We start from the raw sequence: 24461 nt of genomic DNA on the forward strand, positions 1-24461 counted from the left end.
GCTAGTGACTAAAGTAACAGTTACTTCAGCATACCATTTTTGGGCGGATTTATCTAGTAACTTTGGTATGGAGTTGGACCTCCTTATGCATTCTTCATGGTCAGCTGTGTGTGTAATTGAAACGCCGCCTGCTGGCAAGTCAAGCAAACGAACGACGGACGTGCAGATAGATACTGCGGATCTTATGGCTTGTGAGTAGTTTTCTCCCTAATCACTGGTGGTCTGGTGGAGTCTGGTGTTGTTACGTTTAGTTTGATGCGTGTTTGCCACAATGGCTACGAATTGATTTTTATGGAACTAAAAAATGTGCTCTTTTATAAAATCTTGTGAAGCGATTTTTATTTTATAAATCTGCATAAAAGTACTATCTAAATATATATTCAACTGAAATAATACTTTTTGTTATCTGTGTTTCATAGTAATAGCAATTTAGGAAAAAATCAACTAAAATACAGTAATCGATTTAAAGCTGTACGAAAGTAACAAGGATAATGGCCGATGTTGAGGGTAAAAAGTTAACAGAGCTTCGAGTAATAGACTTAAAAACAGAATTGGAACGTCGCAGTCTTGATAAAACTGGGAATAAAGCTACTCTCTTTGAGCGTCTATCAAAGGTAAATTTTCTTGCTTTATTATTTAGTAGAAATAATCAGTTTTATTTATTGTCCATATTTTAACCTTATTAATCATATTTTACTATATCGGATACTTATTATAATATGTCATAATTGTATATGGTATACAGCTTTAATGACTTAAACCATGAAGATACAATTCTGTTTATCTTTGTAACCGTAAGAGATATCAATCTTTAGTACAAGATCTTTTTGAAATGTCTTTCAGTTTGTAGTCGGTAAGTTCCTTGTACAAAAAAATATGTCTCTTGTAGAGAGTTACGAAGATAAAAAGAATTTTATGCTCATGGTCTGGGTTATTTTAACTAGTTTACCATGCTTAGAATGGCACAAAAAAGTTGCAGTTCGATGTTAAGGATTTGTAACTGAAATATTTTGTTTTTCTTTTTTTGTTTAACTTGTTAACTTTTGGAATTATATGTATTAAAATTAACTGCTTAAAACATTAGCATTTGCTCTTCACAAAATTTGTTTCTTTAAGATTTTTATCTGTGATAGCTGTTAATAAATAACTAGCTTTAAAAATTCCCCTTGTATGTATCTACAGCTGCTAAGACAAACACAAGCATTGTGTTTGTGATGATATTGAAGAATAGTAACTATCAAACGTTAAATCTGCAAACAGTTTTATTTAAAAAACCTACTTTCATTATTAAATAGTACACATATATGGTAAGGAAAAAACAATTATTTTGAATATTATGTTTCAAACATAAAATATAAATAAATTTACAAATCGTTTCTTTATATGAGTTCAATAATTTAGTACAGATTTAATATTTTAAACATAATTCTCTTGTCTTTTGTATTACTATTATTGTTTTTAATTTTATAATAAAGAAGCTAAACAATTTTTAAGCTAAGTCCCATTTCTGCTACATAATGTTTGTTGATACTGTAAAATTCTTAAAGCAATTATTATTCTTAATACCATTTATTGGTTATTTTTCAACTAGTTTAAAAATTGACACAATTAAGCAAACATATTGTTTGTACGACATACAATGGAATATATGTATCCCATTATGTCAATTTTTAGGCTAGTTAGAAAGAGGCTACTATCACCCGCCACTCATTGAGTTGATTAAAAAAAGTCTACTACATAGTAAAGGCTTTGATAGGTTCTAATGAACAAGATTAAGTTGGCTAAATTAGGAGAGCATTATTACATTTTGATAAATATCAATACTTTATATACTAGCAAATTCTGATAACATTGAAGTTAAGTCTAATAATAAGTTTCCTATATATACACCGTTAAGTTTACTTTTTTGAATTATAATACTTAAGTTTGAATTTGTATGCTTTATATGTATAATATTGAGGTTAGTGTAAATAATACCTTTTTTTTATTTCAATACTTTGAATAAATTTTCATATAAACAGTAATTTTTTAAACTTGACAAAAATATTCTTTCCAAAATTTCAATTTAGAGGAAAAACATTTGTTATCAGTATCTAAATTATTAGGGAAACAAGTTTTAAAATATTTTACTACCAACAATACAAATATTAGTGGAAAATGTTTAATTTATTCAAGTAGTAAAAGCTGTTTCAGAATTTATTGCCAGTGCTCATAACATTATTCTATCTTTGTTAATAATGAAGTATTAAATGTAGATAGAACAGTATTCGCAGCATCAGCAGTGATATCTGAAATATAGCCAAAATCTGACATTTAATAGAAAGATATGTTATAAAAATTTTATTATCATCTGTTTGATTTGAAAATGTATAAATTACTATGGCAGTATAACTTTAAATGCTAATCAGTAATTTAACATACACTTGTAAGAAGTTAAATTAATTGGTATGGTTGGTATAGTTTTAACTCTGAAACTAGACACTCTTTTTTGATACCTTTTAACTGAAGATAGAGGTTATTTATATCATGTCATACCAAATGACCTAAAATTACTGACAGATCTAAAAATTATTCATAGAGCTTTTGCAGTATTTTAACTAGCAGTTTAGATAATGATAATATTCGTACATGAATTCTGTAATTGTTAATTTAATGGTTAAAAAGAAAATATACAAAAAATTCATTCTGATATTAAAAAATGTGTGGATGAAAATGAACCATGTGTTCGTTCCAAGGGTTAACATGTAACCTTATGCAATAGAATTAAAAATGAAATCATAGTTTAATATATTCTAAAAAAAATAAAAGGCACTTTTGATGTGCCTAAGAGCAGAGAGGTACTAATGTATCTTTATTGCTTTTGTTAACCATATAAAATCGAATGTTTGGTATTGAACCTTTCTCAAGCTTCTTTGACTTGCGTTGGTCCTATAGGATAAAGTAGGCATCTATTAGCATTATGAAGATAAGTAAATTTTTATGTACCAGCTTTGGATTGTCGTGATACTTTCATGTCCATTGATACCAATGCAGAGCTATTGTTTTTTTGTTTCAATAACCCTGATAAATCACATCTGTATATCCATATTTTAACTGTTTGACACTTAGGTTTGCAGAATTTTTATATTGATTTCAACCTCGTACAATTTAAAGATAAAAGGTAAACAAGAAAGATAGTTTACACACTATCATTTTATGAATCGCATTTCTATTGACATAGTCAAATCTACCAAAACATGACTATATACCCTTTATTTTTCACAGATACTTATAAAAAAGCTGTGTTTTGGGTACAATTTTTTTCTTATCGAATTTTTCAGTATGTTATCTTCCTTATATATAAAAACGATAGAGAATTATAGGAAATTTCCTATTGTTCCATGTTGGTTTTAGTTAGCAATTCAATATCGTCTTTTTTTACTATTAGAGTAATTCGGGGTAACTGTGCGCAGCGGGTAAGTGTGCGCATTCCCAGTTTTTTTGAACGGGAGGATGTTAGACAGCGGTCAATCAGGCAAATCAGATATACATTGGTGGAGAATTAGTATAGGTACGAAAAAACAATCTGTTCCACGGCGTATTTATTTGTCATTAGAATAACGAAAATGGACTATCCCAAAATAAATTCTTCTGTCACGACAAATAGTGTAGCACCTAACCTTTAATAAAAATTAACATGAGTGTGTGATTTTTATGTCAGCAATTCGCTCGAGAATAATATATTCCAATAACTTTAACGCTATAATCGTTGCCGATATATAGTTTTCGACATTTCTATAAAACATGTTATACTGGGGTAAGTGTGTGCGCACATACACACGTTCATATCTCTTAATTTCATTCCCTGTAGGTTGTATAAAGTTATTCTATGCGATTTATTAATAAATCGATCTCGAAGATTTGTTAATTGTGATTGTGCGTAGATCTAACTTTAAATATATAATTATTTGACATTTTCTAAGGAAGGTAAAAAATATTATGAAGATCTGTGAGCTCTTTTGAAATAAATAATACATTTTTTGTAGAATTGAATCGTTAGGGCTAATGCGTTCACCTTCTCAATGCGCCCTCACTTACCCTATAGGACTGCGCACACTTATCCTACATACGGGTCAAATGTACAGATTCTGCCTTCTAAATAAGTGTTTATTTTTTGAATGAGACTTTTTACTGCAAATTTTTTTTTTGCATTCAATAGTCTAATAAATGCACTATCTGACCTTCATCTATTTTGTTTACAAATCCTTATCTATGAAGCCTGACAATCCTCTAACGGGCAAAGTGCGCACACTTGCTTCGAATGACTATATTCTAATCGTATCTTACACGCGGTAAATTTCCGATAAAATATATAGAGAATTCCTTAGATTAATATTCATAGCATTGAGTTTACTGACACCGTGATTCCTTAAGTTATCCCATTTGAAGTTAATTTGAAATAATTGAATTTGCAATATTTCCTGTATTTTGTGTACATCCGTTGCAGAGTAGCCGTCTTTCCTGATGGGATTCGAGCCTGTATTCTTCAGATGACGAGGCTGACACCTTATCACTACATCGTCTTATGCTAATGAATAGAATCCTTCTTTATATCTGCATATCATTATAATTCAACGCAATTAGATCTATAGAATGCTGTGTGTTCAGGGATACTCGTTAAGGGGATCCCACAAAAAACAAGCTTCGCTTGTAAAAAAAGGACGGCAAGTACATAAGTTGTATCTAGCATGATTAGTATATAGTAATATAAAATATTTTAATTAAAAAAAATAGTGAAATTCAAATGTTAGGCAAGTCTAAATTTTTACCATGGCGAACATTGAAATTTGGAAAAAAGTAAATAGTAATACAAAAATTACTTGCTGGGCCCGTTGTATGCAATCGTATTAAATAGCCACATTTTCTACTTACGAAAAGCAACACTTATATTGCAAGATAGCGACTTACACATGATTATTACGGGCCCGGCAAGTAATTTTTGTATTACTATTTACTTTTTTCCAAATTTCAATGTTCGCCATGGTAAAAATTTAGACTTGTCTAACATTTGGATTTCACTATTTTTTTTAACTAAAATATTTTATATTACTATATATTAATCATGCTAGATACGACTTATGTACTTACCGTCCTTTTTTTACAAGCGAAGCTTGTTTTTTGTGGGATTTTATAACGTTTTATAAGAATATAGGAATTAAAACTAAACAATTATTTTAACTAATTCAATCTAACAAAACATTTTGCAATTTTCTCATCGTTCCATAATATAAAGCTTCAATTAAAAATATTAATTTATTAGTCTATTAAATAAAATACAAAATATTACAATGATGAGTTCTTATCATAATTACACTTTTAGAGGCATTTAACCTAGGATTCAATGACTGTTTGAATTTGTATTTTCAACATCTTATACCCAAAATCACCTTAAAGCCTTTAGCTTTCAAAAATTTGTTTCTAAATTTACCTTTAAATCCACCTTTTTCTTAGGTGTTACTCTCACTATCACCTTTGTATTAGGGCTCTTTCCCTGGTAAACCAGTGACATTTATATATTCTTTCCATTAATATAAACTGTAAAATATATACCAGTTAATGCAATGGAAGCCTATTTTTTTTAGGTATACTGCTTTCAGTTTCTTGAAGTTACACACTGTATGCTCTATTACATGTGAAATATTGAAATCATGAATTCCTTTCATATTTACATATCTACGTGCTTTTATTATAATTTTCATCAACTATATGAGATTTAAATCCAAAATTGTATGCCCAAAATCACCTGCAAGCACTTCACTCTCAAGGTTTTTCTTATGAATTGATTCATTAATTTTCCATAATTTTCATAGCGGTCACTCTCAATATCAACTTTGCATTATGACACTTTCTCCAGCCGACCAGTGCCATTTATATTTTATTTTTATTAATATAAACTAGGAAATACACCAATTCTTGCATTGGATGCCTCTCTTCTTTAGATATATAATTTTCAACTTCCTAAATTTATTCAATGTATGCCCCATCATATGTAAAATATTGCAATCATGAATTCTTTTAATATTTACAGATCTATATGATTTTGTTATAATTTTCATCAACTATGTGATTTCTAATTCCAAAATTTTGTACCCAAAATCACCGGCAAGCCCTTAACTCTCAAGGATTTTCTTATAAATTAACTAATATTTATCCATCATTTTCTTGGCTGTTACTATCAACATCAATTTTGAATTATGGCACTTTCTTCATAGTCCAATCAAATTAGCAAAAAGAATAACATTAAATCCGACGTTTTTGAATTTTTTTGCATTATCTAATATATACTATCGATAATGGAAAATTCAAAAATTCGAACTCCTAAGGGTTGTGCTAACGCCGCCATCTTAGAAAAGGGATGAAAAGGGGTAAATTGGAATATCTGGGCTCCTATTCTATGTACGAAGATGTTTTTTTTTAGTTTTGTTTGAAAAAATATCCTCTAGAAGTTTTATTTGACAAAATTTTTCATAATTTTTTGTCATAAAAAGTTATTGATGAAAAACTGTCAAAAAATTGTTTATGCTCTTGGTTATTTCTAATTATACTGTCTCAGGTAACTCTGGTCAAAAAATATTTCAATTGTATTTTATAGAGGATTAAATTTTCTATAATTTTAGTACACGCGTAGAAGATTAGTTTAGAGGGGAGGGGAAGGGTAAAAAAATAATAAGCAAAAGACACTAAATTTGATTGATATTCGATTTATTTGATTTTAAGAAGAAAACAATATTATAAGTGCTTTTAATATAATAATTAAAATTAATTTACTCTTTTTCATCTTTTTGTTTAAATATAGTTTTGTTTTATAACTTTTTTCCACACCACCATTGAGGTAAAGCTACAGGCGCATTTTTTTTAACGTGGTGTCCCCGGTATAAAAAATAGGTATATTCCACGAATGAATATTTTTATTTTTAATAATGTATAGAAATGATTATTAATTTAGTTTTGGTCTTTTAGCTAATGGACTAGACGTAGGTACCTCAGTAATTGTTTCTTGAGTGTCGAAGACGACGTGATCTATTTCCGGATCGTTTTCATTATTTCCTGTAAACTCTAAAGTCTGTAATTCGAAATCGTCACATTCATCTTCATCCTCTAATAAATTATTTAGCGGAAGAATATTTTTGCAAGTTTTTCCGCAACAATATTCACATATATCTGAACAGTGAAGTCCAGCTTTATAGCAACCACAAGCTGCGCCACATTTTTTCTTACACTTACACGATATTGTTTGCATAATACTAGGTGGTGCTGGATCCTGAGTTGTCATAATTGGCTCAAGTCCATTTGGTGTTCGTTGCCACCCCCATTTTAAGGGATCAAGGTATAAGCCGAGCCAGGTTTGCATTTGGTAATAGGTACGAAATGTATGTTGTTGTGCAGCTGCAGCAGTAGGAGGCAACGATAATAAATTAAATTTTGTTTTCTTGGACGATTTAATGAAATGTTGATATCTAAGATAATTCAGTTCGCGTATCGAATTGCTACGGACTTTACGAACCACTCTTCTTTTTTCTAAGGATAGTTTTTGTTGATTTTGAAAGAATACCTCGTCAATTATTCCATCACAGAACAGACAGCGTCCACTGAAATCAATTTGCGGTGGATCATTTGGTGATTGCGAGGATGATGAGGGTGTTACTTCTGATGTTGTTGATGCTGAGATCGATGGTGCACTATTCCGACGACGTAAAGCTGCAGCAGCCATTTTTTCATTAACATATGATTTCCAGCATGAAGTATGAATTGTTACACTATCAAGATTTTCCAACATACGCGCATGTTCAACATCACCTCTTTTCACAGCATACAAATACAAAGTACGCATCTCCTTTTCTTTAAGAATAGAAATTTTATCTACACCGTATTCTTTATCACATATAAAGCACTTCATATCCATTTTTTCGTTAAACGTCTTAATTCAAAATTGTCAATAATTCTAACTCACTCTATGCGACGGTATCTTATGTTTGAAACTATGCAGATAGTTCTGTACTGAATAGATAGAAAATGATCTTATATTCCGCAGCCTATACAGCTTGTTTTTAAATTTGAAATTTGTCTGTTGACATTAAGGAGAATACGTATTGCCAATATTACAAAGCAAACATTAACTCCAGCCACACGTCGTAATATCCAAACAGATTTTAATGTTATTGGAGAATTATGGAAACGCCAAAAATGATTATCTACAGAAGCATGTTAGACAATTTTTAATGTATTTATTGTTTTTAAAATGTTACATTTTAGTTATTTAAACAGTTTTTAATCCTCTACAAAATACACTTGAATCATTTTTTGACCAGATTTACCTGAGACAGTATAATTAGAAATAACCAAGAGCATAAACAATTTTTTGACAGTTTTTCATCAATAACTTTTTATGACAAAAAATTATGAAAAATTTTGTCAAATAAAACTTCTAGAGGATATTTTTTCAAACAAAACTAAAAAAAACATCTTCGTACATAGAATAGGAGCCCAGATATTCCAATTTACCCCTTTTCATCCCTTTTCTAAGATGGCGGCGTTAGCACAACCCTTAGGAGTTCGAATTTTTGAATTTTCCATTATCGATAGTATATATTAGATAATGCAAAAAAATTCAAAAACGTCGGATTTAATGTTATTCTTTCCTGATTTTTGTGCTAATTTGACTGGACTATCAGCCAACTAGTGCCATTTATATTTGATTTTCATTAATATAAACTAGAAAATACATAAATTGATGCAATGGAAGCCTCTCTTTTTTAGGTATACTGCTTTCATTTTCCCAAATTTATTCATTGTATTTTCTGTCGCATGGAAAATATTAAAATGATGACTTCTTTTCATTGTTTCACTTCTATATAGATGATGTTATCATTATATTTATTATTTAATTGACTTATATATTTCAAAGAGTTTATGCCCAAAACCACCTGCAAGCCTTTCACTATCAAGAATTGGCCTCCAAATTTGTTAATTTCTCCACATTTTCCTTAGATTTAACTATCGACATTAACTTTGCATTATGGCTCTTTCTATGGTAAACGAATCATTTCTGACTTCTTCTATTAAATATTACAGCTCAAGCCTGCACAATGACATAATGAACAAGTTATTGTAATTCAATCTGCAATAAAATATCACTAAGTACCAAAAAATATATTACATATTATATTATAAAAATCAATGTCATTCTTATAAAAAATTAAATTTGGATAATTTTTTTGGAGATAATAATAATTTTTTTCTATTCTTATTAAGGAAGCGTAAATAAATATTTGGTGTTAATACTTTTTTATACTATAATTGAATATTATACAACGATTAGAAAATATTCATCTACTTTTCTTTAATCGTAGTAATAAGAAAGTTTTATATTGTTTCCTAGAAAATTGTTTGTACATATGATATAACCTATCGGAGAGTATGTTCTACATCAGTTTAAAGAAAAAAAAGTTAAACATGCATTTTGATAATGATTTCAATACCTGGAAGGTTAGCATATGATTTTCAAATACCTTAACAATTTCTTGCAATTAATATGATCCTGATAATCACCAATGCACATAAATGTTGAAAATATACTTCTCCTTGGCACAGTGTTGAAAATATGTAAATATTAATCTTACTTTATCCAGTCAGCTCTATCCTCAATAATGAAAATAGAAATGTTCTATTTATTTTATCTGAAATAGAAATTTCACAAAGTACCACAAAGCATATAACCTCTTGTTTTCTAAAATATTGTTTTACTTATCTAATAATTAGTGGCTCCTTATGTCATTATTATTCGAATTTATTAAGCATTTTAAAAATTAAACATTCACTAACATAACAATGAACAACCTCACTGTATTAAATACAGTTAACCTTATATTACAATTGACAGTTAACAAGTCGCCGGATTAGTTATATCGATTACATCGTTTTTATTTGATAGTTCACAACTATGATTTTGTAGTTGAATTTAACTAGTTGGCAACGCTGAGAAAGAATGACGTCATTTACCTCTTAGCGACCAACTTCAGCCCGAGACATACACTCTGGCTGGAGAAGAAGAAGAAGACGCAGAAGAAGATGACGGAAAGAAATGAAATTTTTCTTTATATATATAGCCAACAGAGTATGAGATCTCTGGATTGCGTGAACCGATTTTGATATTCGTGGGCTCAAATGAAAGCTTGTCCAAAACCATTTTAAGGAAAGCTTTATTTAAATCATGACAATTGATCATTCATTGAAATAAATTGGTTTAAAAATTGAGACGGTCAAACTTGCTGTATAAGTTACACAGTAGTGCTCGGCGGTATAGACATGTAATTATCTACTTTTATATGTAAGGGAGACCGGGGACAATTGTAACAAAAACTGAATCTCATTTTTTTCCGAAGATCCTAGTAGTGTTAAAAATCTCAAAAAAATTGTAATACTTACTACATATGTCTAGAATGCAAATATATTTTTATTGAAGTGATATTTTAATTAATCCATAAGCAAACAATTAATATAGTACCACGTGCAATTTGTTACAATCGACACCACACAGGGGTCAATTGTAACACACCGATTTTCAATTGTAAAATGTGCGTAATGCCCATAGTGCATGGATAAAAAAGTAGTTGAAGATATTTCAATAAACGGAGTATGTTATCTAAAGGTTAACATGCATGATACAATGAAATTTACTTGTAAAAAATCAAAATAACCACTATTGACTGTTTTATAAAAATAAAATTCTTTGTATGAATATTATTTTTATTTGTTGTAACATTTGAACATTTACTTGATCAGAACGATGTTTATTGCAATATGTAATGAGTTATAGAAGACGCGATAGAAACACCTATGATTTTCCTATTCAATTAGCATGGTACAATCGACATCAGTTTACTTGTTACAATTGACCCCACACGCTCCAAATTACTACGTAGTAAAATTTAATCAAGATAATCTCGTATTTAAAAATCGTTTGACATTGAAAAATTTACTCAAAGAAATGACAATTTCAGTCATGTATTGAATTTTAATATTTACATAATAGTATTTGAGCAATTCAGAGTTAAAGAGCAAGTGAAATAATTACAAAAGAGTGTCTAAAACTGATTTTCTCATTTTTACGAACAATGGCTTAGCTTTGGCGGTCCTAAACTATTGCAACTACAGCGTCTTGTAGTGTTCAAGAAAGGTACTGAACGATTTTAAATTTCATTAATGGGCGGAGCACGGAGCCACAAATTTGAATGTTACAATTGTCCCGTGTTACAATTGTCCCCGGTCTCCCCTACTTGCCGTCGAGACACTACCGTGTTTCTTGATATTTCAATAAATTGATTTTTCCTTTTGAACCAAAACTAGATTTACTTAAACTTAATAATTGTAGATTTTAAAAATACGATCTTGATACGATAAAATATGAATCGTTTTAAATATACATGTAATTGTTTAAAGTCAGTGAATATTAATTTAGTTAAAATAAGAATTTTATATAAGGAAAGCAAATATTTTTTTTTAATGAGCGCTATGTCATTCATTAAATACAAAGAAGGCATTTTTTATTTCAAAGCATGTGGAATTCGATCAAATAAGTAAAATCTTCAGATTTAAGATGTAACAACGCTTATCACATTTAATTAATTTTAACTTATTCCATATCATACCATAAATTATACGTTTCAATTAACGTTGAATAAAAAAGCCTAATTTCTTTTAAATCAAATAAGCTATTTATTTAAATATACAGCAATTTGTAAATTATATTAAACATTGCCGTTTGGCGTAAACATTAAATCTCTGAATTTTACGAGAAGCCTCCTTTTGCTCAGGTGCCAAATGATTGTATTAGTTCAGAAATTTGCGGATTTAAGAAAAACATAACTCTTTATATGTTCCATAAGAAACTCGCTATATTTTAACGAGTCACTCATTGACTTTTGAGATTAATCATTTATTTATTAGAAATGTCGAATACATTTAATGTCAAGAAAAAAATTGCTACATATGACCGTCGAGGCAATACTTCTCTTATTCAGCAAGATTGGGCGCCTTAATCTTAAAAGTTTTTTTTAAATCATTTTATTAATACGAATTCATAGATGTCTTGATTTGTGTGATCACAGTTTTAATTCAGAACATTTTAATGGAGCTTCAAAATGAGACTATGAACATCGAAAGTTGTTTTTGCAAGCTTAATTTATTACGATACTCTGCTTTCGTTTTTGTTAAAACCACCAAAAAATACATACGTGTAAGAAAAAGGTGGCAAGTAGTTAAAATAATCCTTAATAACAAAAAGAGTTGAAATGAAATTTAATAAATTAGACAAGAAATAGACTAGATCAATGTTACAAATATTTAAAATGTAATAAAATAAATAAAATGTAATTACACATTCTTCGATAAATAAATATTTTAAATTTCATCTAAAAGACAAAGAAAGCATTAAGAAAAGCAACTTACCGTACCTATGGTTTATTTATCTGCTATATATATGTATGTATATTATAATATCGTTGATATGCCAATAAAATGTTATTTCTTAAAAATTAATATTTCGATATTTTATTCGATCTTAAAAATCATGTGCCCGGCATGTAGTTTTTCGTAATGATTTCTTTTTCTTTTAAATGAAATTTGAAACACTTATTTATCAAAGAATGTGTAATTGCAATTTATTTATTTTTCTACATTTTAAATACTATTAAATTGATCAAGTCTATTACTTGTCGAATTTATCAAATTCCATTTCAACCCTCTTTGTTATTAAGGATTATTTTAATTACTTGCCATCTTTTTCTTACACGTACGTGTTTTTTGGTTGGATCTCAAAACTTTTGTAATGGTTAAAACATCTTAGGCCAACATTAAATGGTGCGTCGCGTGTTATTCGAGGTTTAGGAGAAATTCTCTTTTACTACAGAATCCTACAAACACGTATATACTGTAACGTTATTCCCGCCAGTGTGAGGGGCCACTCACACTACGGGTTTTCTCATTACCTTCGCCCGTTCTTTTCTATCGGTATCAGGGCGCCAATTGGTCAGTTGGGTGGCCAACAACCCTACGTTATCATTTGAGTCTGTCGACTCCATTCTTTATGCATCTAATACGGCCCTGCGGCCATGCATTTGGACGGTAGCGGTAGCCAGGATCGCTCAGTATGCTAGGTCGTGGAGAGAGGGGAGGGTTCCTTGCGGAAGTCCGAGCCTCGCAGACCTATCTGCTGAGGGGTATATATCTATCCCTCACCACCCACGCACAGGTGGTGGTGAGGAGTGCGGGAACATGCGGTATCATTTGTCAAGCATAGAGTTTGCCAGGAGCGGACCACCACGGAGGCAATGTTCACGGCCCGTCCAGCCATAGCGCAAGCCTATGGGATTACGGAGGGCACCGGGACACATTCCAACGGGCTAACTACGCCCCTGCACAATCCACTATGCATTGGCCGGTATCCAGTCGTGACGTACGTGCAGGCTGGCCTATAGCACACGCCTCACGTACGCGAACGGACCCATGGCTGGCTGAGTGCCGCGTCACGTGCTCACCAGCACGCACGGACACATCAGCACAGTCACATGGTCGCGTTCCGACTGCCTGTTATGGCAGTCTGCGCACGACAGTCGCGCAGCCTGCTTGACGCGCGTAACCAGCATTCAAGCCAGACTCGATGTTCTATCTCCCCTCCTCGTGGGGACTTATAGACACAGTCATTCTTTTAGGACTCCCCGAGGCCGCTTCTCCTTATCTCAGGTTGCCTGGGTTGTTTGGCATGACCCTGCCTTACTTCTCAGGACAACCTGGACATCGTTTCCTGGAGCGCCGGTGTTTTCATCCGGGCCTCTGCCTGTCAACGGGGTCTATCCTTGACGTTAGCTATAAACCACTCGTGAGCCTATCTCACGAGTCGGTAACGTAGGGATTAATAATATCCACTGTTCGGTAGCTTTTATACTTTTTATTCGGTATCTCGCATACGTAACGGATAACTTCGTTACAATACATACCCTGCCACCGGACACTGCGCGTTTATTGGTTGGCTATGTGACGTCAGACTGCATCGCAAGTGTAGGGGAAAGGACAGAAGATTCCGTAGATAGATTTCCAGTGTGAAAGAGTGAGAGCTCCGATGGAGACGACAATTTTCAGTCGAAAGAAGCAGAAACGCTGAAAGTAACTGATACAAATTACACGATCTTGATATCTCGGCATTGAATTAACCGATTTACATGATTGTAGTCTCATTAGAAAAGCTTAGGCTCAATTTGTATGTATAATGAAATTTACACTAAAATTTTCATTAAATAAATCATCTTCAAAGTATATATATCGGAACTAAAAGATAGATATTATATTATCAAACGTCGCGTAAAAGAGGGTTGTGTCTCTGCTTTTTAAATTCCTTGCCATCTAGACACTGCCATGTCTCTTGATATTTAATATGCTTTCTGACAAACGTTAAACTTATTACACATTATTCGCCAAGATTTAACAATATCAACTCACAAAGATTCTTTTATAGTTAATCCATATACCGCATATAATCAAAGAGACATTTTTATTATCTTTTAACCAACTTGGTGATTGCATGGTTTTAAGACGGTGTACAGTGTACGATCTTCACAAGTATCTTGTCAGTTTCGAGATCATGAAATTTCATTTTGGTAGTAGAAAAAAAGCTATTTGTGCAGTCCAAGTTTTTTAATCTTAACCACTTGCGCTGGAAGGACGTGTTACGCACGTCATCCAAAAAACAAGATATAAATCTTTTTGCGATTTCTCTAACGCATCGAACACTGCACGATACTTCCTAGGCAGTTACACACTGGACCTTCCTGGCACACGCACAAGCGTCGCCAGCACACAAATGGTTAGTGGGTAGTCTAATGTGGCTGTTAAAAAAAATGGATATTTTTTTATGCATTTTTCGATAGTTTATGATCACAGAATTGATATCCTATAGCGGGTTAAGTCGATTTCTTCTGTTTTTGAAGCCTATGATGCTTCAAAGCAAACGCTGTAACTGCACGTCCTACGGCGCGTGCTGGAGTTTCGCAGCAGGTACACGAATCAGTATTTATAACAGCTACTTTATAATTATACCTAAGTTTACAAATATGCATATATATAAAAATATACATTGAAGGTGCTGAAGCAATGGTGTTTCTACGTAGCATTACTGATTACCCGTGGTGGTATGTTTTATATGAGTTTTTTTTTCATCAGGTAAAACTTTAAACGCATTTTTCTCGAAATTATATTTTTGAACTTGGCGCAGGTGATTTCGAAAAGACGGTTAAAGATATCGACCTGAAATTTTCACACATTCATCCACACTCGTGGGTATTGTCGGAACCTTAATAGTATTAAAATTTAGATTCTAACATAATTTTGTAGTGATTAATGTAAAAGAAACGCGTTTTTTTCTTCACTTGTGCAAAAATCATGTCCATTTTGTTTTTTTACAATGAAATTTAAAAACTGAGACTGCGGTGATAGCGGCACTATCAAAAATTAAGAAAATTTATCCATTTTTTCTTTCAGATATTTGGGAGGGGTGAAATCACCTGCGCCAAAGAATCAAGGTTTCATTGCTATTGGTTCAAAAGGATGAAAATAAATAAATTGCTAAACATTATTTCATTACCAAAACAATTGTTTTTTACTCCTAATTTTTATTTTTTCAGCAAAAAAAATTTGGTTTGTTATGTGTAACAGTTTCTGAAAAAAATATTATTGAAAATGATTTTTTTTTAGAGGTGTTACATTAGGCTATCCCCTTAAATATTTGACTGACTATAATATTTAATTTCCTCAACTGATGCGTCTGGTGATACTCTTATCTTTTTATTAATTGTTGTAAAGTGAACCTAGAATTAACTTCGTTTATTAACAGGCTACAGTTTTTTTGCAAAAGATTTATTTTCATTAAAATACAGAGTTTTCTAATTATTTTATAAAATCAAGAATGCTAGGTTGTTATTTCATAACAGAATATTGATGCTAGTTTTTTGAAAGAACATTTCGCACAGTTAGAAAATTTTTTTGGAGACGATAATAATTTTCTTTTACTCTGGTTAAAGAAGTGTAGATCGATATTTGATTTTAATACTTTTTAACGTTATAGTTCAATATTAAATAACGATTAGCATAGATTCATCTACTTTTCTCTGATTGTAGTAATAAAGTTTTATTTTCTCTTGAAAAATTGACCGAATGTAGTGTACAGTCTTTTGGATAGATGATATCGATATTACTTTAAAAATAAAAAGAAAAAAACATGCATTTTGCTAGTGATTCGAATGCCTTAAATAGTCCTGTCACCGAGCGATGCGAAGGCTTAATGGTAAATTTGCAAAAATTCCAACCTAAATATACAAAAATACGTTCTTAGAGAAAAAACAAAATTTAAGAAACTTTTCTGTTGGACCAAACACGAGTTGATATTGCGAAATTGACGAAAAAAATTCGTAAAGTTCAAAAAACGTGTTTTTCGCTATTATTCAAAAGCCGTTGCTAGGGTCCAAAATTTTAAATTAGAAAAAAATCTTTCGATTGCTTCCGGTTTAATGGAAAAAGCTTAACTAATTTTCGAGATAAATGATAAATAAAATGAAAATCCGTATTTTGTTATAACTTTTTTATATATTTTCCCAATACTTATATAGATTCAGAAAAAATGACAAAAAATTTTGGTTTTTTAACAAAATAAAAATTATTGTTAATTTTCGAGATATAGCAATTTAAGAGGATACACGATCGAAACAACTGGAATTGAGGAAATATAAAATATGGGGAATGAACAATTTCACCATTCATAAAAATATTTAGTTTATTGCGCCTAATGGTACTAAAACCTTGGCTTTTTTTAAATAAAAAAAATTGAATTTTTTTCATTAAGAGCTAAATTAGTCAGTCTAGATTACTTTCCGCATTTTTAAGACTATTTACTTTTTATTGGCATGAAATTACTTATTTTCGTTTGCCATAGAGCGCTATATTTCACTTTTTCAAAATTATTTAAAAACAAAAAAATATTGTTAAAATTTTTTTTTACGAATTTTGAAAAACTGACTCCGTAGCACCCCTAAACACACAGAATAAATTTGCTCCTTGAGTAAAAATAATTATATCTCCAGTGGTTTACAAGATTTTCTTGATTAAAATTATTGCTGGGTTATGGATCCCCTTAAGAGCGCTACAGACTCAGAATTTCATTAAAACAATTTTATTTTTTATGAAAATTATAAACAATAATATTTTTGAAAACATTAATAATATTGAAAAAAAGGGCGCTGTAGCGACCTTAAGAAGAGTTCTATGAGTAATTTAAACCCAGAAAGAATTAAATACGTTCAAAAATGTTGAAGATTCGTTTGAAAAACTAATGCAGCTATTCCAATATAAAATTTACCGGTTTTACTGACCGAGAAGAATCGTCATGCGTTAGAAAAAGACACGTATATAAGTTCTTCCGCTTTTATAGGAGCAGGAGAACTTATATACGTGTATTTGTCTAACGAGTGACGATTCTTCTCTGTCAGTAAAACCGGCAATTTTTATATTGGAATAGTTGTATTATTTTTTCAAAATAATCTTCGATATTTTTTGACGTATTTACTTTTTTCTGATTTTAAATTACTCATAGAACTTTTCTTGAAGGCTCTACAGTTCCCTTTTTTCAATATCACTAATATTTTCAAAAATACTATTGTTTCTAATTTTCATAAAAAATAAAATTGTTTTAATGAAATTATGAGCCTGTAGCGCTCTTAAGCACTGTTAAACGAGTAAATTCAACCTCTACTAAAAAGTTCATATTTTTATTATTTTCGGAGATAAGCTTGAATTAAATTTCTCGTCGGTCGTGGATCTCCTTAAGCACTGTTAAGCGAGTAAATTCAACCTTTACTAAAAATTTCATATTTTATTATTTTCGGAGATAAGCTCGAAATAAATTTTTGGTCGGTCTTGGATCCCCTTAAGTAGATGAGTCTATTCCCCGCTAGGGCGCCGTATGTAGTCAGACCAAATCCATATAAATCTGCTCGATGCGAACTACGCTAATAAGTACAATAATGACTAAAAAAAATTACATGATAATATTGAAAAAATATGCATCTTCTTCATTACTTGATAAGGAAAAGACCTCTATAAGTTAAAAAGTGGAACCAGCTACGGAAATGGTTTTAAAAAATTGAGAAATTTTAGAAAACGCTGCGCGCTTGCATTCTGAGCCATCTGCTGAGTACCGGCACCTCCCCAACCAAGTAAAAAAATATGTAGAATATTCCTCTTTTAATAAGGGATAGACCTATATAGGTTAAAAAGTGGAACTGGCTATATATATACTTAAAAAAAATTCTTAAAGGCCCAAATACGCTGCGCGCTCGGTTTCTAAGCTGTCTGCTGGTTACCGGCACCCCTTGCAATTTTTTTATAGCTTTTCCGTAGTCAGTTCCTCTTTTTAATGTATATAGATCTATTCCCTACTAAATGAGGAATATTCTAGATATTTTTTTAATTCGCTGACGAGGTGCCGGTAACCAGCAGACGACTTAGAAGCCGAGCGCGCAGCGTATTTAGACCTTTGGCAATTTTTTTATAGCTTTTCCGTAGCCAGTTCCACTTTTTAATCTAAATGGACCTATTCCTTTTTAAATAAGGAATATTCTACATATTTTTTTATTTTGCTGAAGAGGTGCCGGTAACCAGCAGACGACTTAGAAGCCGAGCGCGCAGCGTATTTAGACCTTTGGCAATTTTTTTATAGCTTTTCCGTAGCCAGTTCCACTTTTTAATCTAAATGGACCTATTCCTTTTTAAATAAGGAATATTCTACATATTTTTTTATTTTGCTGAAGAGGTGCCGGTAACCAGCAGACGACTTAGAAGCCGAGCGCGCAGCGTATTTAGACCTTTGGCAATTTTTTTATAGCTTTTCCGTAGCCAGTTCCACTTTTTAATCTAAATGGACCTATTCCTTTTTAAATAAGGAATATTCTACATATTTTTTTATTTTGCTGAAGAGGTGCCGGGAACCAGCAGACGACTTAGAAACCGAACGCGCAGCGTATTTGGGTTTTTAGGATTTTTTTAAAGTATATATATATATAGCCAGTTCCACTTTTTAACCTATATAGGTCTATTCCTTATTAAAAGAGGAATATTCTACATATTTTTTTATTTGGCTGGGGAGGTGCCGGTACTCAGCAGATGGCTTAGAATGCAAGCGAGCAACGTTTTCTAATGTTTCTCAATTTTTTAAAATTATTTCCGTAACTGGTTCCACTTTTTAACTTATAGAGGTCCTTTCTTTATCAAGTAATGAAGAAGATGCATATTTTTTCAATATTATCATGTAATTTTATAAGTCATTATTGTACTATTAGCGTAGTTCGCATCGAGCAGATTTATGTGGATTTGGTCTGACTACATACGGCGCCCTAGCGAGGAATAGACTTATCTACTTAAGCGTAAGGCTGACTGCCTGTACAGTCAAGACAACGATGATGCCATCGGTCGCTAGGAATCGGTCGCTAGCTTCAGCCTCGTCAATCTTACGCCAGCCATCGTAAGACCCATCCCCTCCACTACCCCCGGCTAGATCGCACGCACACTGAGAAAAATTTCCTTTCCTTTCTTAGTAGCTGTTACTAGTAATTAATAGTAACAGCATATTTTCTTGGAAAAAGGGACATTCACATAAATTTTAGAGAACTATTGCTATGAAAATTAGGTACGTTTACTAAAATAGTTAGTAAAATAAGTATGTGTAATAATTCCTATTATATTTTGTAAATGTTACTATAAAATTTAGAAATGATTCCATAAACATACGAAAAATCATATAGTAACAGACTTAGTATTGATTACTTTTAAAATTGATAGCAGTTCCGATAAATATTGAGAGCCCTTGCTTGCTGAACATTGGTTATAAACACAAACCTCATCTTGGAATAGTTCACAAAAATTTCAAATATCATGTCTTCCTTTTCCAAATTTTCCTATGGAATTTTAGAAGCTAAAAGAGGATGAGGGAAAGAATAATTTATGAAAACTTGTATGATAGCTTTTAAAAATATGTAGACATTAAGAATCCACTTAGAATAAATGTATAGACAATAAAACTGTTATTAGTCAATAAGTATCAAATGGGGACTTTCGTTTCCGGTGTGTTGAGGACGGGTGTGCTGTCAGAGGAGTCGAGGAAATAAAGAAGTTTAGAGGTTAGTGGATAGAGAGAAGGAAGGAAGTTAGTGGTGTAGGAAGAGTAGAGAGGGAGCGTCAAAGGGAGATATAAGGAAGAGAAGGGAGAAAAGGTTAAAAGAAAGGGAGAAGCGGTGAAAGATAGGAAGGATAGTGAGGTTAGGAAGAAAAGGCGGGAAGGCGGCAAGAGCGAAAAGGAAAGTGTAGGAGAAAGGAGAAGGGGGTGATATCTAGCGGAGAAAGAGGGAAAGGTCGGTAAAGTAGAGTGGAGATAGAGGGGGAGTAAGAAGAAACGAGCAAGGAAAATAGGAGAAATGATGGAAGTAGAGAGTATAGATAGGAGATGGGAAGAGTGGAAGGGGGGAATGGGAAAAGGAGATGGGAGAGGGGAGGGGGGAAAATAGAAGTTGAAGTTAGGGAAGCTAGGGAAGAGAGAAGGCGAGGTAGGGAGGTTGAGAAGCGGAAGTGTGGGAAGCGTGGAGGAGATGATGAAGGGAAAGAGAAAGGAGAGGGAAGAGGATGAAGGGGAGAAGGAGGGGGAAGGGTGGGTTTTCCAAATTAATGCGAAGGTGGTCAGAACACCGGAGAAGAAGGTGGAGGGGATGATGGAGAGGATGATGGTGATATTGGAGGAGATAAAGGGAAAGATGGATGGTCTAGAGAGGGGGGAGAGAAAGATAATAAAGAGGGTGGAGGGGATAAAGGAAGAAATAGAGAAAGATAGGAAAGAATGGAGAATAGAGATTGAGAAATTGAAAGGAAGAGTAGAAGAAGTGGAGAGGGGAAAAAGTAAGGGAAGAAGGAGGGAAGAGAGAAGGAAGAGGGGGTGGAATATGAAGGGGTAGAGAGAAGATTGAGGAGGCTGGAATGGGAAAGAGAGAGGAAAGAAGACGAAATAATGTGGTGGTATGGGGAATGGAAAGAGTGGAGGGAGGTGGAAAGGAGATAATGGAAGAGGTAGAGAAGGCAATGAGGATGGTAGGAGTGGAGGATGGAGTGCAAGAGATAAGAAGGATTGAGGGAGGGAGAGAGAGAGGAAGGAAAGGAGTAGAGGTGAAGCTAAAGGCTAGAGAAATTAAGAGAAAGGTAATGGAAGAGAAAAGGAGACTGAGAGGGAGAAAGGAGAGGATAGAAGATGATTTAACATGGGAGGAAAGGAGAGTGATGGCATAGGTGAGGAGGGTGGTGGAGGTAGAAAGAAAGAAAGGAAAAAGGGTGAACGTAGGATATATGAAGATATGGATAGAGAACGAAGAGTGGAGATGGAATGAAGAGGATGGGAAGTTAAGGAACAAGGAAGGAAAGGGAATAGGTGAGGAGAAAGGGAAGGATGAGAATTTTGGGGGAAGGGCGGGAGGAGTAGGACGGAAAAGATAGAGGTGGTGATGATTAATGGAAAGGTGATGGGGAAAGATGAAAGCGAAGGAGGAAGGAGGAGGAAGAAGGTAGGAGAGAGGAAGGAAAAAGGAAGAGGGGGAATGAAGAGAGGAAATGAAGGGAATGGGATGCAAGTCACATTTTGGAATGTAGCAGATGTAGGGAACAAGGATAAAGAGTTTTGGCAGAAAGTTGGAAAATGGGATGTAGTGTGTCTGATGGAAACGTGGATGGAGGAGAAGGGATGGAAAAGAGTAGAACGAAGATTACCGAACGGATATAAGTGGTGGGCGCAGTGGGCGGGAAGGGAAGAAAGGAAAGGAAGAGAGAGCAAAAGGAGGGATAATGATAGGTGTGAGGAGGGAGCTGGAAAGCAAAGAAAGGGAGGAGATGGGGAGGAAGAGGGGATAATGAAGGTAGAAATTATGATAGGAGGAGAAGTGTGGAGAATAATAGCAGTATATATAGGAAATGGGATAAGGAACAAGGAGGAAGGGATAAGAAGAATAGTGGATAGGTAACACCAAAAGAGGTGCTTAATAGGGGGAGATTGGAACGCGAGGACGGGGGTGATAGGGGCAGGAAATGAGGAAGAGGGGGAGAAGGAAGGAAGGGAGTCGAAAGACAAAATGGTAAATGCGGAAGGAAAGAGAATGGTAGAGCTGATAGGGGAAATGGGGATGGAAATCTGGAATGGAAGGATAGAAGGGGACAGGGAAGGGGATTATACTTATGTGGGACATTTGGGAAGATCGGTAATAGATTACGTGGTTGGAGACAGAAGGACGAGGATGGGAGTGAAGAGAATGGATATAGAGGTTAGGACGGAATCGGATCACTTACCGCTGGTGGTGGAGCTAAAGGAGAAAAGAAGGAGGGAGGAGAGGAGAGAGGGAAAAGGATGGGTGGCAAAGAGATGGGGAGAAAGGGTAAAGGAGGAATATAGAAAGAGAGCAGAGAAGATAGAGGGGGGGAAGGAGGAGGATGTAAGGGAGAGGTGGAAGAAGCTGCAGAGGGAGACAAGGAATATAGTGGATGAAGTGAGAAAGGAGGAGAAAGGGGGGGAAAGGTTCGTGGGATGAGGAGTTTAAAGAGATGAAGAAGGAATTGAGGAAGAAGTTAAGGAGATGGTTGAGGGAGGGAGGAGGGAAAGAGGATTATGTGAAGGGAAAGAAGGAATACAAGGAGAAGCGTGAGGAGAAAAAGGAAAGAGGAAAGGAGATGATGAATAAGGAGGTAGAAAGCGCAAAAACGGAAGCGGATGTATGGGAGATATTAAGAAAATACAGAGGAAGGGATAAGGGAGGGCTAGGAGAGATAGAGATAGGTGAATGGGATAGATACTTCAAAGAATAGTTGGGAGGAAAAAGGGAGAAGGAGAGAGGTTTGAATGGAGAGAGGGGAGGAGGGGAGAAAAGATGGGAAGGGGTAATAGAGGAGAGGGAGGTGGAGGTGCAGATAGAAAGGCAAAGATAGGAAAAGCGGCGGGAGAAAACGGGATAGAGTGTGAGGTATGGAAGTATGGAGGGAGGCAGGTAAAGAAGGATTTATGGAGGATATGTGACGGGGTATGGAGAGGAGAGGGATGGCCGGAAGGATGGGAGGTTGGAATTATAGTGCCGATAAGAAAGAAGGGAGAAGGAAGAAAGGTAGAGGAGTACAGAGGAGTGACAATAATGGACACGGCGGCGAAAATGTATGCAGGAGTGTTAGGGGAGAGGCTGGAGAAGGAAATGCAGAAAAAGAAACTGATAGGGGAAGGACAGGCAGGATTTAGAAAAGGGAGAGGGGTGATGGAGAACATATTTGTGTTGAACTTTTTAGTAAATAGGGAGATAGAAAATAGGAGCGGAGGGATGATAAGATGTTTCATTGACCTGAGGGCAGCGTTGGACAGAGTAAACAGGAAGAAGTTATGGGAGATAATGGAAGAGAATGGGATAAGTGAGAGTCTGAGGGGGCAATAGAGGAGGTATATAGAGAAACGGCGTGTAAGGTGAAAAAAGGTAGGGAGATAGGGGAGAAATTCTGGACGGATAGAGGAGTGAAGCAGGGATGACCAATGAGCGCGAAGCTGTTCATAATATACATGGCAGGTTTGGAAAGGAAGTTGGAGGAAAGAGCTAAAGGGGGAGTACGGGTCGGAGCAAGGAAGGTATACACATTAATGTATGCGGACGATATAGCGGTGATGGCAAATGAGATGGCGGGGTTGAAGATGATGATGGGAACGGTGGAAGAATTTATGGACGAAATGGGAATGGAGATTAACACGGAGAAGACAAAATTGGTGAGGTTTGGTAGGAGAGTAGAGGGGAAGGTGAGGCTCAAATGGAAGGGGGGATGGATAGAGGAAGAGAAGGAAGTGACGTATCTGGGGTATAAATTTGGAAGGAATGGAAGACAGGATGTATATGTGGCAGAAAGGGTAAGAAAGGCGGGTGGAGTGATGAGGGAGGTGTGGGGCATAGGGAAAAGGGTATTTAGAAACGATTTTAGGAGAAGGGTATGGTTATACGATAGATTGGTATGGCCGGTGGTGGGATACGGAGCAGAGATATGGGGATGGGAGGAGAAAGGAAGGGTGGAGGCAGGGAATGAGAGATATAAGAAATGGGTATTAGGATTAGATTGGATGACACCGGGGTATATGGTAAGGGAAGAGGGGCGAAGAGGGGGAAGATAAGAATGAGGGCAGCGAAAAGAGCGTGGGATTATGAGGAAAGGTTAAGGGGATGCATTGAGCGACTCAAACACTCATTCAAGTTTATCTTCCAAATTATTAGGAATATGAACTTTTTTGTAGAGATTAAATTTACTCTTTTGACTGTACTGAAGAGCGCTACATA

General features: G+C 34.0%; 1 protein-coding gene across 1 annotated transcript in view; it reads left to right on the forward strand.

The window, feature by feature from the left end:
* The first annotated feature begins 231 nt into the window (after window positions 1-231).
* LOC136781141 (SAFB-like transcription modulator) overlaps window positions 232-24461 on the forward strand; it is a 91234-nt gene continuing 67004 nt past the window's right edge. The window contains exon 1 of the mRNA XM_066739889.1: window positions 232-614. Within this exon, the coding sequence (XP_066595986.1) occupies window positions 492-614 (123 nt within the window). The 5' untranslated portion in view covers window positions 232-491. The remainder of the gene's footprint in view (window positions 615-24461) is intronic.

The sequence above is a fragment of the Prorops nasuta genome, unplaced genomic scaffold, assembly GCF_024137725.1.
Source record: "Prorops nasuta isolate Cenicafe-Biocafe unplaced genomic scaffold, Cenicafe_Pnas_1.2 PNAS00002, whole genome shotgun sequence".
In the NCBI taxonomy this organism is placed as follows: domain Eukaryota; kingdom Metazoa; phylum Arthropoda; class Insecta; order Hymenoptera; family Bethylidae; genus Prorops; species Prorops nasuta.